Source organism: Pelodiscus sinensis, chromosome 2 (genome assembly GCF_052426305.1).
Source record: "Pelodiscus sinensis isolate ZL-2025 chromosome 2, ASM5242630v1, whole genome shotgun sequence".
NCBI classification, from domain to species: domain Eukaryota; kingdom Metazoa; phylum Chordata; order Testudines; family Trionychidae; genus Pelodiscus; species Pelodiscus sinensis.
Window position 1 is genome coordinate 23,969,139 of NC_143053.1, and position 12,806 is coordinate 23,981,944.

The following is a 12,806-nucleotide window of genomic DNA, read 5'->3' on the forward strand; positions in this document are numbered from 1 at the left end:
TTCAAAACCCCTTCCAGGGTACACGCTTACCAGGACTCATTCAGTGCCCACTGTATGGTCTTTCAGTCTATTCCCCACTTGGATGGAGAGTGCTGCTTCCAGGGTTTCTCTTCCTGGAGAGAGTGTCCTTGCCCTTACCTCAGGGTTCTATCACAGTTCATCATATAGTCTACAGTAGCTCTGTACATGGAGCTCTCCATGGTGCTGCTGCTCCCTCAGGCAACTAGTCACCTCTGGTCTTATCTTCCTGAGATCTCTAATGGTACTGAGCTGACTCTGGGCCTAAAGCTCGTTGTATAGTGCCTTCCTGGCCCCTAACTGGTCGCTTCCTCCTGCAGGCACTCTAGCCTCGTTGTAGGACTTCTCTGTGGTTTGCTGGGATGGGATATGGCAAAGCCACAAGACTCCAGCAGGGAACTTCAGGGCCTGGTCCACCCCATCACGCAGACAGTATCCTGGAACTTCAGTCAGATAAAACACTCATATCTGTAGTCATTTTGGCCAGCTGAGCACTGCTGACATAGGTTGCTTACTACAAGTTCAGGAAATTCACATACAAAACAGGAATCTTTCCACGAGGAGGACCTACTCTCCAAAATGCAAAAGGTTCTGGACAACCTGTAATATTGATCAAATGCAAGCCCCACGACTGAAAAATCTTGGACTACATTTCCCTCCTGGAATACATGGGTAACATTTAATTCCTAAGTTTTACCTGGCCATGAAATCAATGTGTTATGTTTTGGTACAATCTAACTATGTTACTCAAGCTTTATAATATTGAAATTCCTCAGAGGCATTTATATTTGTCCTCAAATCAAAGATCTGATTCCCATATGGCACCTCACATTTTCCTTTTGAAGCTTATTGGGTGTCCGCTTGAAGCATCAGAGTGCTCAATATACCACAGTGTCATCAATGGCAATTACCTCAACAGAGTTAACGAGAACAACAGGCTTATGGCCAGGCTTTGTTGTGCCTCCTTCCAAAGGGACAAGCTGGTAATGAACCCACTCTCTAAATTCATCTTGTCAGTCTTAAGGTGAAGCTGAACTCAGTGCCAGGAGAGAAGAAGTTGCAGGCTTGGACATCTCCAAAGACTTGCTATATTACCTACCTATACAACTGACCAAACTTTCTAGGCTTTCTCCGCCTCTTTGTGACTATAGCCAGTATCGAAAGGCCAAGCTCTCTCATCATAGAGAAACTTGAAATGGATCATGAAGCATATTTTCATCTTTTATCACTTGGCTGTTGAGTCACTTCATCCAGACATCAAAGTTTCACCAGGGCTCAGATGGCATTGTCTACCTGCTTAAAGTTAGTCTCTGTGATCTTCAAGGAAGTTCTGTGGAACAACTCACTAGCTTTTGTTGAACAACATGTGTTTTGGTGTAGCAGCCAGATAAGATGCCAAGTTTGGGAGTGCAGTACTTCTATCTCAGACTGATAGAGCCTAAACACCTCATTCCCACTCTCCAGGGAGAATATTTATTGTCAGTTACTTCTAGGAGGATCCACGCCGGCAAATACTCAAAACAAAACAGAAGAAAACTTACCCTCCAGCAATTGTGGGTCCCATGGCCACACTCTCTGTCTCCACTTTTGAGACTCCTGACCCATGTGGGCTTTGAATTGAGAGGGAACTGAGAGAGGAGTTGTGGCTGCTCCATCCATTATGCCCTCACACAGGAGCATACAAAAGCACAGACATATTCACAGCTCAGTGGACACTGTTGTTAAAAAAAAAATCCAGTCTGTCACACATGAGGTGCATACCTATAGTAGTATGCACATTGACTAAGTACCTTGAAGAACCACAATTACTGTAGGATTAGTAACCATTCTTCTAGTAGATCTGTTAAAATATTTTTAAAGAGAAGATGCTGATTTTTCTGTAGATAATTTTCAGTATAATTAAATACTGTTCCATTAAATCCAGCTCTCCTTACATTCATAGGGCATTTCAGAGAGCAATGGCAACTTTGCTTTGGTGTAGATTAGACCAGAAAAGATAAATAAATTATAGTCCAAAAACTGCTGACATAGAGACCAAAACTGAAACAAATCAGAAGGAAAAGTTGAACTAGCATGAATAAAACATGAAAATTAGATAAAGGAAACAAAACACAGTAAATGGAGAATGCTGCACTCTTTCTGTTTTATAGAAACAAACTTTCTGTTGAAGACATCTGCACAGCAACAGTTAGTAAATGCATTTGAAATGTGGAGGATTCTATTTAGATAGATGAGTAAAGTCACTCCTGAGCAAATAACTACATATTGGTGATGGTTATAAATTAAACCATGTTGTAGCATCCTAGGAACACACTGAGAGAGGAAATTAAAATAGTTGAGGGAAAATGTTTATTTTATCTCATACTAGCGGATGTTCCTGGCATTGCTTGGATCTTTAACTGAAATAATTTTTTTTTTTTGAAAAATACATGAAAAATATACATGCTTTATATCAATGAATGTATTTTTTGTAAATGAAGGCTGGAGTGAGAGTTTGGGGGTGAGAAGGGGCAGGGTGGAGGGAGTGGGGGTGCAGAAGTCATTGCAGGTGGGACGTGCAGGACTCAGTTCAGAGGGCTCAGGACTGGGAGGTTGGAGGAGCTTAGGGGACCACCTAGGGTGGCAAGGGTAGTGCTGCTCTGGCAGTGACTCTTCTCAGAGGGTAGGGGCAGCACTCAGCTGCCAGCAGGCCCTTCCCAGTTACAGCTTCTCCCCCTCCCCCCTGCAGCCTGCAGTTTTCTGGGGAGACAGGCTTCGGAGGCTGCCACCCCTCCAGCAGTCCATCCCAGGGCTTGCAGGCTGTCTGAAGGGGCGAGGCTCTGGGATCTACTCCCAGCCTCCAGTGTCTTCCCCCTGGCTCTGCTGGCTCTCTGGGGGCCAGGCTCTGGTGACTGCTCCTCCCCCTCTAGCTGCCCCATGTCCAGTGGCTCCTCCCCTTCAACCTGCAGTCTCTCCACAAAGGGGAGTAGGCTCTGGGGGCTGCCCCCCTTGCTGCCGGCAGGCTGTTTAGGTGGGGAGAGGCTTCAGGTTTGGAGCAGGAGGTTCCTTACCAGCAGGCTGGCAGGGAAGATGGCGGAGCCCCAGATCTGCTAGTCACTCTCCTGGTGCATAGCTTCCCTCAGTGGCCACTCTCAGTATCACATCCCTCCTCTCTCTCTTCCCCCTCCCTTTCCATGTTATGAACAGAGTCACAGACTCACTCTAAAATATATATAGAGAGACTATTTTTTTCTTTTGTAGTATTACAGGTTGAGCCTCTAAAATTTGGGACACTGGTCTGGTAAAATCCCTGGTCCAGCATAGGGATGTAAGCGACTAGTAAACTATCCAATAAGCATAAGCTTATCAGATAGTCGACTAGTGATTCGACTAGTCATTTTTCCCCCTTGCTGGCTCTATCAGAAAGAGGCAGCAAGGCGGGGAGCAGGCTTAAAAGCCGGTTCTCCCCAACACAGTCTCCGCCGTGGGCAAGGGAGGTAGAGGCAGAGCAGTAAATGGTGTGAGTGGGGACTGAAGCAGTCTCCATTTGTTTTGGTCCCACTGACTATTGAAATATTCAGAAACAGTTTGATAGAAAGAAGATTGTAGAGAGGGACTATGTTCACAGTTTTGTAAATAAGTATTTTCCTAGCATTATTTATATCCAGTCATCTATCACAAAACTTAATTGTATCACTAGTGCCAGAATAATATTTTCTTAAATGCTTTTGAATGAAATATACTACTGGATTATATTGTCTACAGACTATTTACTTTTTAGTGTGCCATGTTGAATACTGAAGAATTTTTGCTCCTTTAAAAAAGAAAACAATGTCATTTTAGATGTATCACTAGTATTTACCTATACTGATATGGAAATATGTGTTAAATCATTTGAGATACATTCCAGTCATATTACAGCTTCAGATAATCCCTTGTGATTCTACATAACACATGTAGAATAATTTTCTAATGTCTTTACTTCCCTCTTTATTTGTGTAGGCATACTAACAAGTCATTTAATTTTTGTTATAGTTGATCGGAGTTATGAGGAATTACAGTGGTTGCTTAACATGGTTCAAAATGATCCTGTACCTTATGTAAGGTTAGTATGTCTACAGATACTCAAAAGTCAGCACTTTTCTCCAGTATTCAAATTAGTGCATAAAGTTCTTCAGTCTGTATTATGCCATAGGTTAGGATAGATTACCATAATGGTCATTTCTAGTCTTAAAATTTATGAATATTTTTTGAAAAATTGTTTCCGTTAATTTTTAAAATACCACCAAAATTCATTTTTGCTATTCATGATCATTTATATTTAGCAAATAGTTTATCATTGTTTAACTAAAAAAAAAAAATCCCTAAAACTTGATCAGGTTTTAGTCTCAAATTACATGTGTGGTTTTGGTTTGTCCTTTGATTTAAGAGGCTTTGCTGTATACAGTTGGTACATCTAACTCTAATATTGATCTGTTGCATGTAATGAAAACAAATCTTAAGTGTGTAAAAGTGTTTTAAACATAATAATGTTCATTAGGTTCTAACTACCAAAGAGCGTAAAGAAGTTGTTAGACTGTAGATGAGAAAAAGGATAACAAATGAAAATGTTGTGGTTACTTACTACTTTAATTTAGATTTAGCCAATTCAGTAAATAAATATATTAGCATGGGCTATGTCATTAGTTATGATCTTCATTTCCCGGCTCCTCAATTCTTTCTTTTACTGATTGCCAATGCAGCAGTACTGTTCTTTAAAATGAATATACTTGTGTATTTTTCCTATTTATGTTTTAGGCTTCCTATGCAAGTATAGTTACTATTTTTCCTAGTCCTAGGAATATATTGCTGTTATTTTTTAAAAGGAAGTTAGATATAATTTGATTTATTATATCAGGTATAAGTAACAGACAATATCTGGTGAGGAAGCAAAATATTTTTAATTGAGTCTCTCAATGAGATTCTGTCAGTTTGAATAGAGCATACTTTAAAAATTATATCCTGAATATAAAAAACTCCCTTCAATGTTAAGGGTATTTCTGTTCCCATATTTATGAGGGTCTTTTCAACAAGGAAAAAAATAGACTATTTAGAGAAAATGGTGAAAAATACTATTCAGAATTTGTTGTCATAAGCATAGTAAACAATCTGAAAAAATGCAGGTTTTTTTCATTTGTTTTTGCTTGCTGCTGGCAGGTGTTGGGGTCATAAGTGTTTTATTGCAAATATTCAAACAGTATTGTAATTTCTAAATAGTTGGCGTCCCTTTAAAAAGTGAAGAGTGAGTCTTAAATGTTTTGACGGATTCCTGTAATTTTGTAGCATGTTTAATGTTTAGACAAGTTTAAAAAAAATTTAGGGGAGAATAAATATTTATTAGAATGTGAAGTGTTCTGATATGGTTCCTATTAATTTAGCTAACAGCACCACATGGCCATTCAAATTATCATGAAAACAGCTTAGATACAAAATCACACTTTCTCTTTATCATGATGTGTAATGTTGTCAACTAATGTCCACACTGATTGTGTCCTATTCATTACTTTTAAACTGAGTGCATAAATGTGTGCATGTATAGACTGAGGAAAGAGCTAACATGAATTAAAGGTATGTATTATGAATGTTGTGAGAGAGACACAGGAAGTCATTCTTCCTCTCTACTCTGTGCTGATTAGCCCTCAATTAGAGTATTGTGTCCAGTTCTGGGCACCACATTTCAAGAAAGATGTGGAGAAATTGGAAAATGTCCAGAGAAGAGCAACAAAAGTGATTAAAGGCCTAGAAAACATGACCTATGAGAGAAGACTAAAAGAATCGGGTTTATTTAATTTGGAAAAGAGACGACTGAGAAGGGACATGATAGCAGTTTTCAAGTACCTAAAAGGGTGTTACAAGTAGGAGGGAGAAAATGGTTCTCCTTAACCTCTGATGATAGGAGGAAAAACAATAGGCTTAAATTGCAGCAAAGGAGGTTTAGATTGGACATTAGGAAAAGCTTCCTAACTGTCAGGGTGGTTAAACACTGGAATAAATTGCCTAAAGAGTTATGTAATCTCTATCATTGGAAATATTTAAGAGCAGGTTAGATCGACATCTATCAGGAATGATTTAGATGGTGACTGGTCCCACCGTGAGGGCAGAGGACTGGACTCGATGACCTCTTGAGGTCCCTTCCAGTTGTAGTATTCTATGATCCTTTGTAATAGGGGCTCACAGATCTTAACATTTGTATACCCAGTAAAAACTCCAGTGCCAAAACGAGAATTTCAGACATACAAAACAAAGCAATTTTGGATTACAAAGCAACCTTTGTTTCTCTTTTAGACATAAGATTTTGAACATGCTGACAAGGAATCCCCCCTTTACTAAGAACATGGAGTCTCCCTTGTGCAATGAAGCTTTGGTGGATCAGCTTTGGAAACTTATGAATTCAGGTTTAATCTATTTTTAGTTTTTAAAACTTTGAATGGTTAACATTCTGCACGTTCTCTGGTATATAAAATCAGTACTCTATTTATGTTTGTTTTTAGCAGCTCAAAATTGAGGCTTTCCATTCACAGTTTTATCATCTTGAAGGGATACCCAATATAGAGGATTGTCCTTTGGCACATTGTTTTTTCTTCATCCACTTAAATTATCCTACTTCTTGCAAAGTACATTTATCATAAGACTCCCACTTGTGGAAATCTTTGATCCAAGTCTACAAGGAATATTTCTTATAATAGGGCACACGGTTTTCACCTTGTGTTGCTACTTCACATGTTGTTGGTCTGTAATTTTCATATTTATAATTTTGGAATAAATTCTTAAATGAATTTTTGAATTATTTTCAGTATTCAGATTGATTAAACACTTCAGTCTCTCATTAGATGAAGCACCCTCATCCCCAACTTAAATGAATAAAATAGATTTAGAATTTCTGGGGATAAATTAGATCTTAATAGTTTTTACTTTAAAATTAAGACTTAACTTGGCTTTGACTAGTAAAAATCCTAATGTAAGAAGTGTTTGTATCTTTTGCTATTTACTTGTTTTTTCATTGCGAAGGCAGTTTTATCCAGTACTCATGAACTGCTCTTTAACATTTGGCAGAGTTTCGATTTCAGATAAACATTGATGTAGTCTTTTAGGTCATTGAGAGCTGACTGTTCTCTTTGCATCTTTATTTTTAGTGTTTGAATGTTTTCAGATACACTTCAGAGGTTAAGGTAGGGTGACTACTAGTAGTTCAGTTTTGTAAAATTTGCCAAGTGTCACTCAGGGAATACACATTTTTATGTTCCCTCTGGAGAATGTGTGTTCCCTGTTTCTCAAGAGGAATGTGTGTACAGTGTTCACTTATAGGCATTACCTTTTTTTGCAAATAACAAATAAGTTAATACATTTTTGTTGTACAGGCAGTCCCCGGGTTACGTACAAGATAGGGACTGTAGGTTTGTTCTTAAGTTGAATCTGTATGTAAGTCGGAACTGGCTTCCAGATTCAGCCGCTGCTGAAACTGACCGCCAGTTCTGACTTACATACAGATTCAACTTAAGAACCCCAAGCTTCCCCAAGTCAGCTGCTGCTGAAACTGATGAGCGCTGATTCCAGGAAGCCTGGGGCAGAGCAACTCTGCCTCGGGCTTCCTGTAGTCAGCGCTGGTCAGTTTCAGCAGTGGCTGACTTGGGGACGCCTGGGGCAGAGCAGCTGGGGTGCTACTGGGTTGCTCCAGTAGCACCGCTCCTCGGCGCTACTGGACCAACCCAGCAGCACCCCAGCTGCTCTGCCCCAGGCATCCTGATTCAGCCACTGCTGAAACTGACCAGCAGCGGCTGAATCAGGACCTGGGGCAGAGCAGCTGGGGTGCTGCCAGGTTGGTCCAGTAGTGCCCAGAGCGGGTGCTGCAGGACCAATCCGCAGCGCCCCAGCTGCTCTGCTCCAGGGTCCAAAACAAAAGCCTGGTCTGCTGGGGGGGGGGGGCACACTATCCGCGCCCCCCCCCCCCAGCAGACCAGGGACACGGGGAGCAGAGCAGCAGCGGCAGCGGGGTGCCGCGCCTCTGAGGCTTTGCTCTGGCAAAGTCTCAGAGGCGCGGGACCCCCCCCCCTCCGCGGCTGCGGCTTCAGTCCCGGTGCCTGTGGTCTGCTGGGGACCGTCCCCAACAGACCACAGGCACCGGGACTCAAGCGGCAGCAGCGGGCGGGTTCTCGCGCTTATGAGGCTTTGCCAGAGTCTCTTTGCTCTGGCAAAGCCTCAGAAGCGCAGGAACCCGCCCGGTGCCCCTGGTCTGCTGGAGACGGTCTCCAGCAGCCCAGGGGCACTGGAGCAGCTTACGAACGGGGCTTTCTCGCCCCGGAGCTCGCAGGTAGCAATCCGCTACCTCGACCTCCGGGGTGAGAAAGCCCCGTGCGTAAGTGCGGATCCGACATAAGTCGGATCTGCGTAAGTCGGGGACTGCCTGTATTTGGGACTTTAAGCACTTAAATCCCTATGCATTAAGATTACATTCTGTTTGAATTTTATTTTCAATAAGGGATAATAGCAAAGATTGAGTGCCAATAGCAATGTTTGTTAAAGATCAGATTAATTAATAATCCACCAGATATATGGCTGTTTAGCCTTAAAGCCATGGTTCATTTAAATTTACTAAAAGCTAAAATAATTACATTGTGGGAAAACAAATATTTACATTTCTTCTATAATCCTTTATCTTTTATTGACAAACATTGATGTTACTGGATTCCAAAGTGTAGTGATGAGCTATATTTGTAAGGATTCACATATTCATTCAGCAGCTGTATTTAAGATTAACAATTCTTCCAGCCTGCTCTGTGAAAATGGGACCGATGCTGAATGTGTACTCAAGTGGGTTTTTTAAAAGTTTTTCTAACTAGAATAGCTAAGTAAATTCTTTTATTGAATGTTAAATGGCAAGATCATTTAATGTGGATAAGTGTAAAGTAATGCACATCGGGAAAAATAACCCCAACTATACGTACAGTATGATGGGGGCTAATTTGGCTACGACAAATCAGGAAAGAGATCTTGGAGTTATCGTGGACAGTTCTCTGAAAACTTCCACACAGAGTGAAGCGGCGGTCAAAAAGGCAAATAGGATGCTAGGAATTATTAGGAAAGGGATAGAAAATAAGACCCAGAATATCTTACTGCCCCTGTATAAAACTATGGTACGCCCACATCTTGAATACTGTGTACAGATGTGGTCTCCTCACCTCAAAAAAGATATTTTGGCCTTGGAAAGGGTTCAGAAAAGGGCAACTAAAATGATTAGGGGTTTGGAACGGGTCCCATATGAGGAGAGGTTAAAGCGACTGGGACTTTTCAGTTTAGAAAAGAGGAGACTGAGGGGGGGGGATATGATAGAGGTCTATAAAATCATGAGTGGTGTGGAGAGGGCTGATAAAGAAAAGTTATTTATTAGTTCCCATAATAGAAGAACTAGAGGACACCAAATGAAATTAATGGGTAGCAGGTTTAAAACTAATAAAAGAAAGTTCTTCTATACACAGCGTGTTGTCAACCTGTGGAACTCCTTGCCAGAGGAGGCTGTGAAGGCTAGGACTATAATAGAGTTTAAAGAGAAGCTGGATAAATTCATGGAGGTTAGGTCCATAAAAGGCTATTAGCCAGGGGATAAAATGGTGTCCTTGGCCTCTGTTTGTCAGAGGATGGAGAGGGATGGCAGGAGACAAATTGCTTGATCATTGTCTTCGGTCCACCCTCTCTGGGGCACCTGGTGCTGGCCACTGTAGGTAGACAGGATACTGGGCTAGATGGACCTTTTTGGTCTGACCCAGTACGGCCGTTCTTATATAAAGAAAACAATAAATATAGTTCTTCGAGTGCTTTCTCATATCCATTCCACTTAAGTGTGCGTGCACCATGTGCACAGATTGTTGGAGAGTTTTTCCTTAGCGGTACCCGTCAGAGGAGCCCCCCTGGAGTGGCGCCACTATAGCAGCATATATATACCCCTGCTGGCCCTCACCCCATCAGTTCCTTCTTACTGCCTGTGAGGGTTGTTGGAGCTCTAATTTTGCTTATTTGCAAGTGCATGACCAGCAGTATTCACAAATTCTTACTAGTTACTTAGCATGTAATTGAGTCCCTTTGTTCTTTTCAAGTTGCTCTTCCTGTTAATTGTTCATTAAGTAGTTAATTAGCTCGTATTTGTGTTGGGTTGGGGTCTACCAGCTGGACATGGCACTCAGCCTGGGGAGGCTGCGCCTCGTTCCAGCTGGACTGGAGCAAAGAGGAAGGGTTTCCTGGCCAGCAGGAGCGTGGTGCAACCTCCCTGGACTGAACGCCATGGCCAGCTGGTCAAGCAGCCCTTCCCCTTTGCTCCAACCCATCTGGAGTGAGGCACATCCTCCCCAGGCTGAGCGCGGGCATCTGGGCTGGAGCAAAGAGGAGCTGCTGCCCAGCCAGCTGGCCATGGCGCTCAGCCAGGGTGCACCACGCTCCATGTGGGCGGAAGCAGAGGGGAAGCCGTCTGGCCAGGTAGCCGTGGTGGTCAGCCAAAGCAGAGGTCAAATCTTTGAAGGTGTGAGCAGGGTCAGTGTACCAATCTCAAACCAGTGGCCTTTTCCCAATTGCCTTTCCCCTTTCCATCGTGCCTGGTTGCATATCACAATGGATTGATGGGTCCTGGGCATGGTGAAAAGTGGGTATTTCATTCCAGTCTGCTCTCACTCCCCTTCCATCCCCCTACCCCATCCCTATTCACGGTCCCCTCTCATGAACACCTATTAAGGTTAGAGATGCAATAGCTTCTCGATCTGGGGTCTGTGGAGGAAGTTCACTGGGACCTCAGGGGGAGGTGCTTCTACTCCTGTACTTCCTGGTCCCAAAAGACCAAGGGCAGCTTTTGCCCTATCCTGGACTGATTCTGATAGCTCTGGTGTGGCCTCACCAGTACTGGTTTCCAGCTCTCCCCAAATTCTTAGTAGAACAGCCTTTGGCCTTCCCCCTATACCCGGACCTGATCTCTTAGGAGTTCAGCAGGCTTCGGCACCCAAATCTCTGCTCCCTGCATTGCATGGCATGGAAGCTCTGTGGTTGACAGCCACGGAGAGGCAGTGCTCGGAACGAATCCAGGCAGTCCTTTTGGGGAGCTGTAAACCTTCACAAGAGTATCTTACTTGGCAAAGTGGAAGCGCTTTCTTATGGTCAGAGGATAAGGGGTTCCCCCCTATGGAGGCCCCTGTGCTGGCCATTTTGGATTACCTCCGGGATCTCAGACTCCAGGGTTTGGCTCCTTCCACGATACGGGTGCACCAGGCAGCCCTCTCAGCCTTTCATTCAGGGTTGCAGGGCACGTCCGTTTTCACAGACCCTATCATCCACCATTTCCTTAAGGAGTTGGATAGGGTTTACCCCCAGGTGCATGAGCCATTGCCCCCCAGGACCTGAATCTGGTCCTCTCAAAGCTCATGGACTCCCCCTTTTTGTACCATTGGTAATGTGCTCCTTTTTGCACCTGTCCTGGAAAGTGTCCTTCCTTGTAGCTATTACCTCGGCCAGGTGAATGTTGGAACTGCAAGGTGGACCCTCCATGTATGGTCTTTTTTTAAGGATAAGGTCAGGATTTGCCCCCACCCCACCTTTCTTCCCAAGGTGGTATGGTGCTTTCATGTTAACCAGAATATTTTTCTGCCTGTTTTTTACCCAAAACCTAATGGTTCCAGGACAAAGCAGGCTCTACACTCTTTAGAAATTTGTGTGCTTTAGCTTTTTATTTAAAAAGCTCTAAACCCTTCCGTAAGTCCCCCCAACTGTTTGTATCCATAGCAGACAGGATGAAGGGTCTGCCAGTGTCAGACCAGTGTCTTTCGTCCTGGATCACCTCCAGCATTAAGGCGTATTACAAGTTGATGTAGGTTCCAGCCCCACTTATCACGGTCCACTTAACCAGGGCCCAAATATCTTCCACTGCCTTCATTGCTCAGGTGCCTATTGTGGAGATCTGTAGGGCAGCCACCTGGTCATCCTGCACACCTTTGCCATAACAAAGTAGGTCAGGGAGGGCGCGGTGGTTGGCAGGGCTGTGTTGCAGTCTGTCTCTATGTATGCTTCAACCTCACCTCCTAGGGTTTGGTTTTGGAGTCACCTAAGTGGAATGGACATGAGCAAGCACTCGAAGAAGAAAAAGCTGTTACTTAGCTTCGTAACTTGTTCTTCAAGATGTATTGCTCATGTCCATTCCACATCCCACCACCTCCCCTATGTCAGAGGATTCTGGTAGGAGTATATATGCACTGCTATAGCGACGCCACTCCAGGGGGATCCCTTGCTGGCCTGACGAATATCGCTAAGGGAAAACTCTCGGCAATCTGTGTATGTGGCACATGCACACCTAAGTGGAATGGACATGAGTAACACATCTCAAAGAACAATAGTTACGTAGGTAAATAACCGTTTTATCTCATCAGAATATTTTCTTCTTCGTTTTGCATGTTAAATCTGTCCAGATTTTATTGCTCCCCCATCACCAGCCAATTGCTTATGCAACTCTCATCAGAAAAGAAGTGCCTGAAACTGCATAAATATATACAACAAAGTCCATTCCAAACACTGTTCGCTCCCATGATACTTCTGATTCACAGGAATACATCTTGTAATTTTCCCCTCTGCAAGGTCTTGCTCAGCCAAATCAACACGACAGTTGGCTCATCATTACCTTGTTTATCAATTTAATTTCTATTCTTGCTAGTGAAAAATATGTTTGATGAACTCATAATCAATCAAGTGCTGGCCTGAGCTTGTACCAAAACCATTGTACTTACAGCATTGTGCCAAATATTTTT

At 43.0% G+C, this 12,806-nt stretch overlaps 1 protein-coding gene across 2 annotated transcripts in view; it reads left to right on the forward strand.

Annotated features, from left to right (window-relative positions):
• The window catches only part of TAF2 (TATA-box binding protein associated factor 2), a 113,729-nt gene that overhangs the window by 72,501 nt on the left and 28,422 nt on the right, over positions 1–12,806 (forward strand). For both annotated transcript variants that reach the window (XM_014577326.4, XM_014577327.4), the window contains 2 exons: positions 4,033–4,102; positions 6,322–6,431. In XM_014577326.4, coding sequence (XP_014432812.1) covers positions 4,033–4,102; positions 6,322–6,431 — 180 coding nt within the window. The remainder of the gene's footprint in view (positions 1–4,032; positions 4,103–6,321; positions 6,432–12,806) is intronic.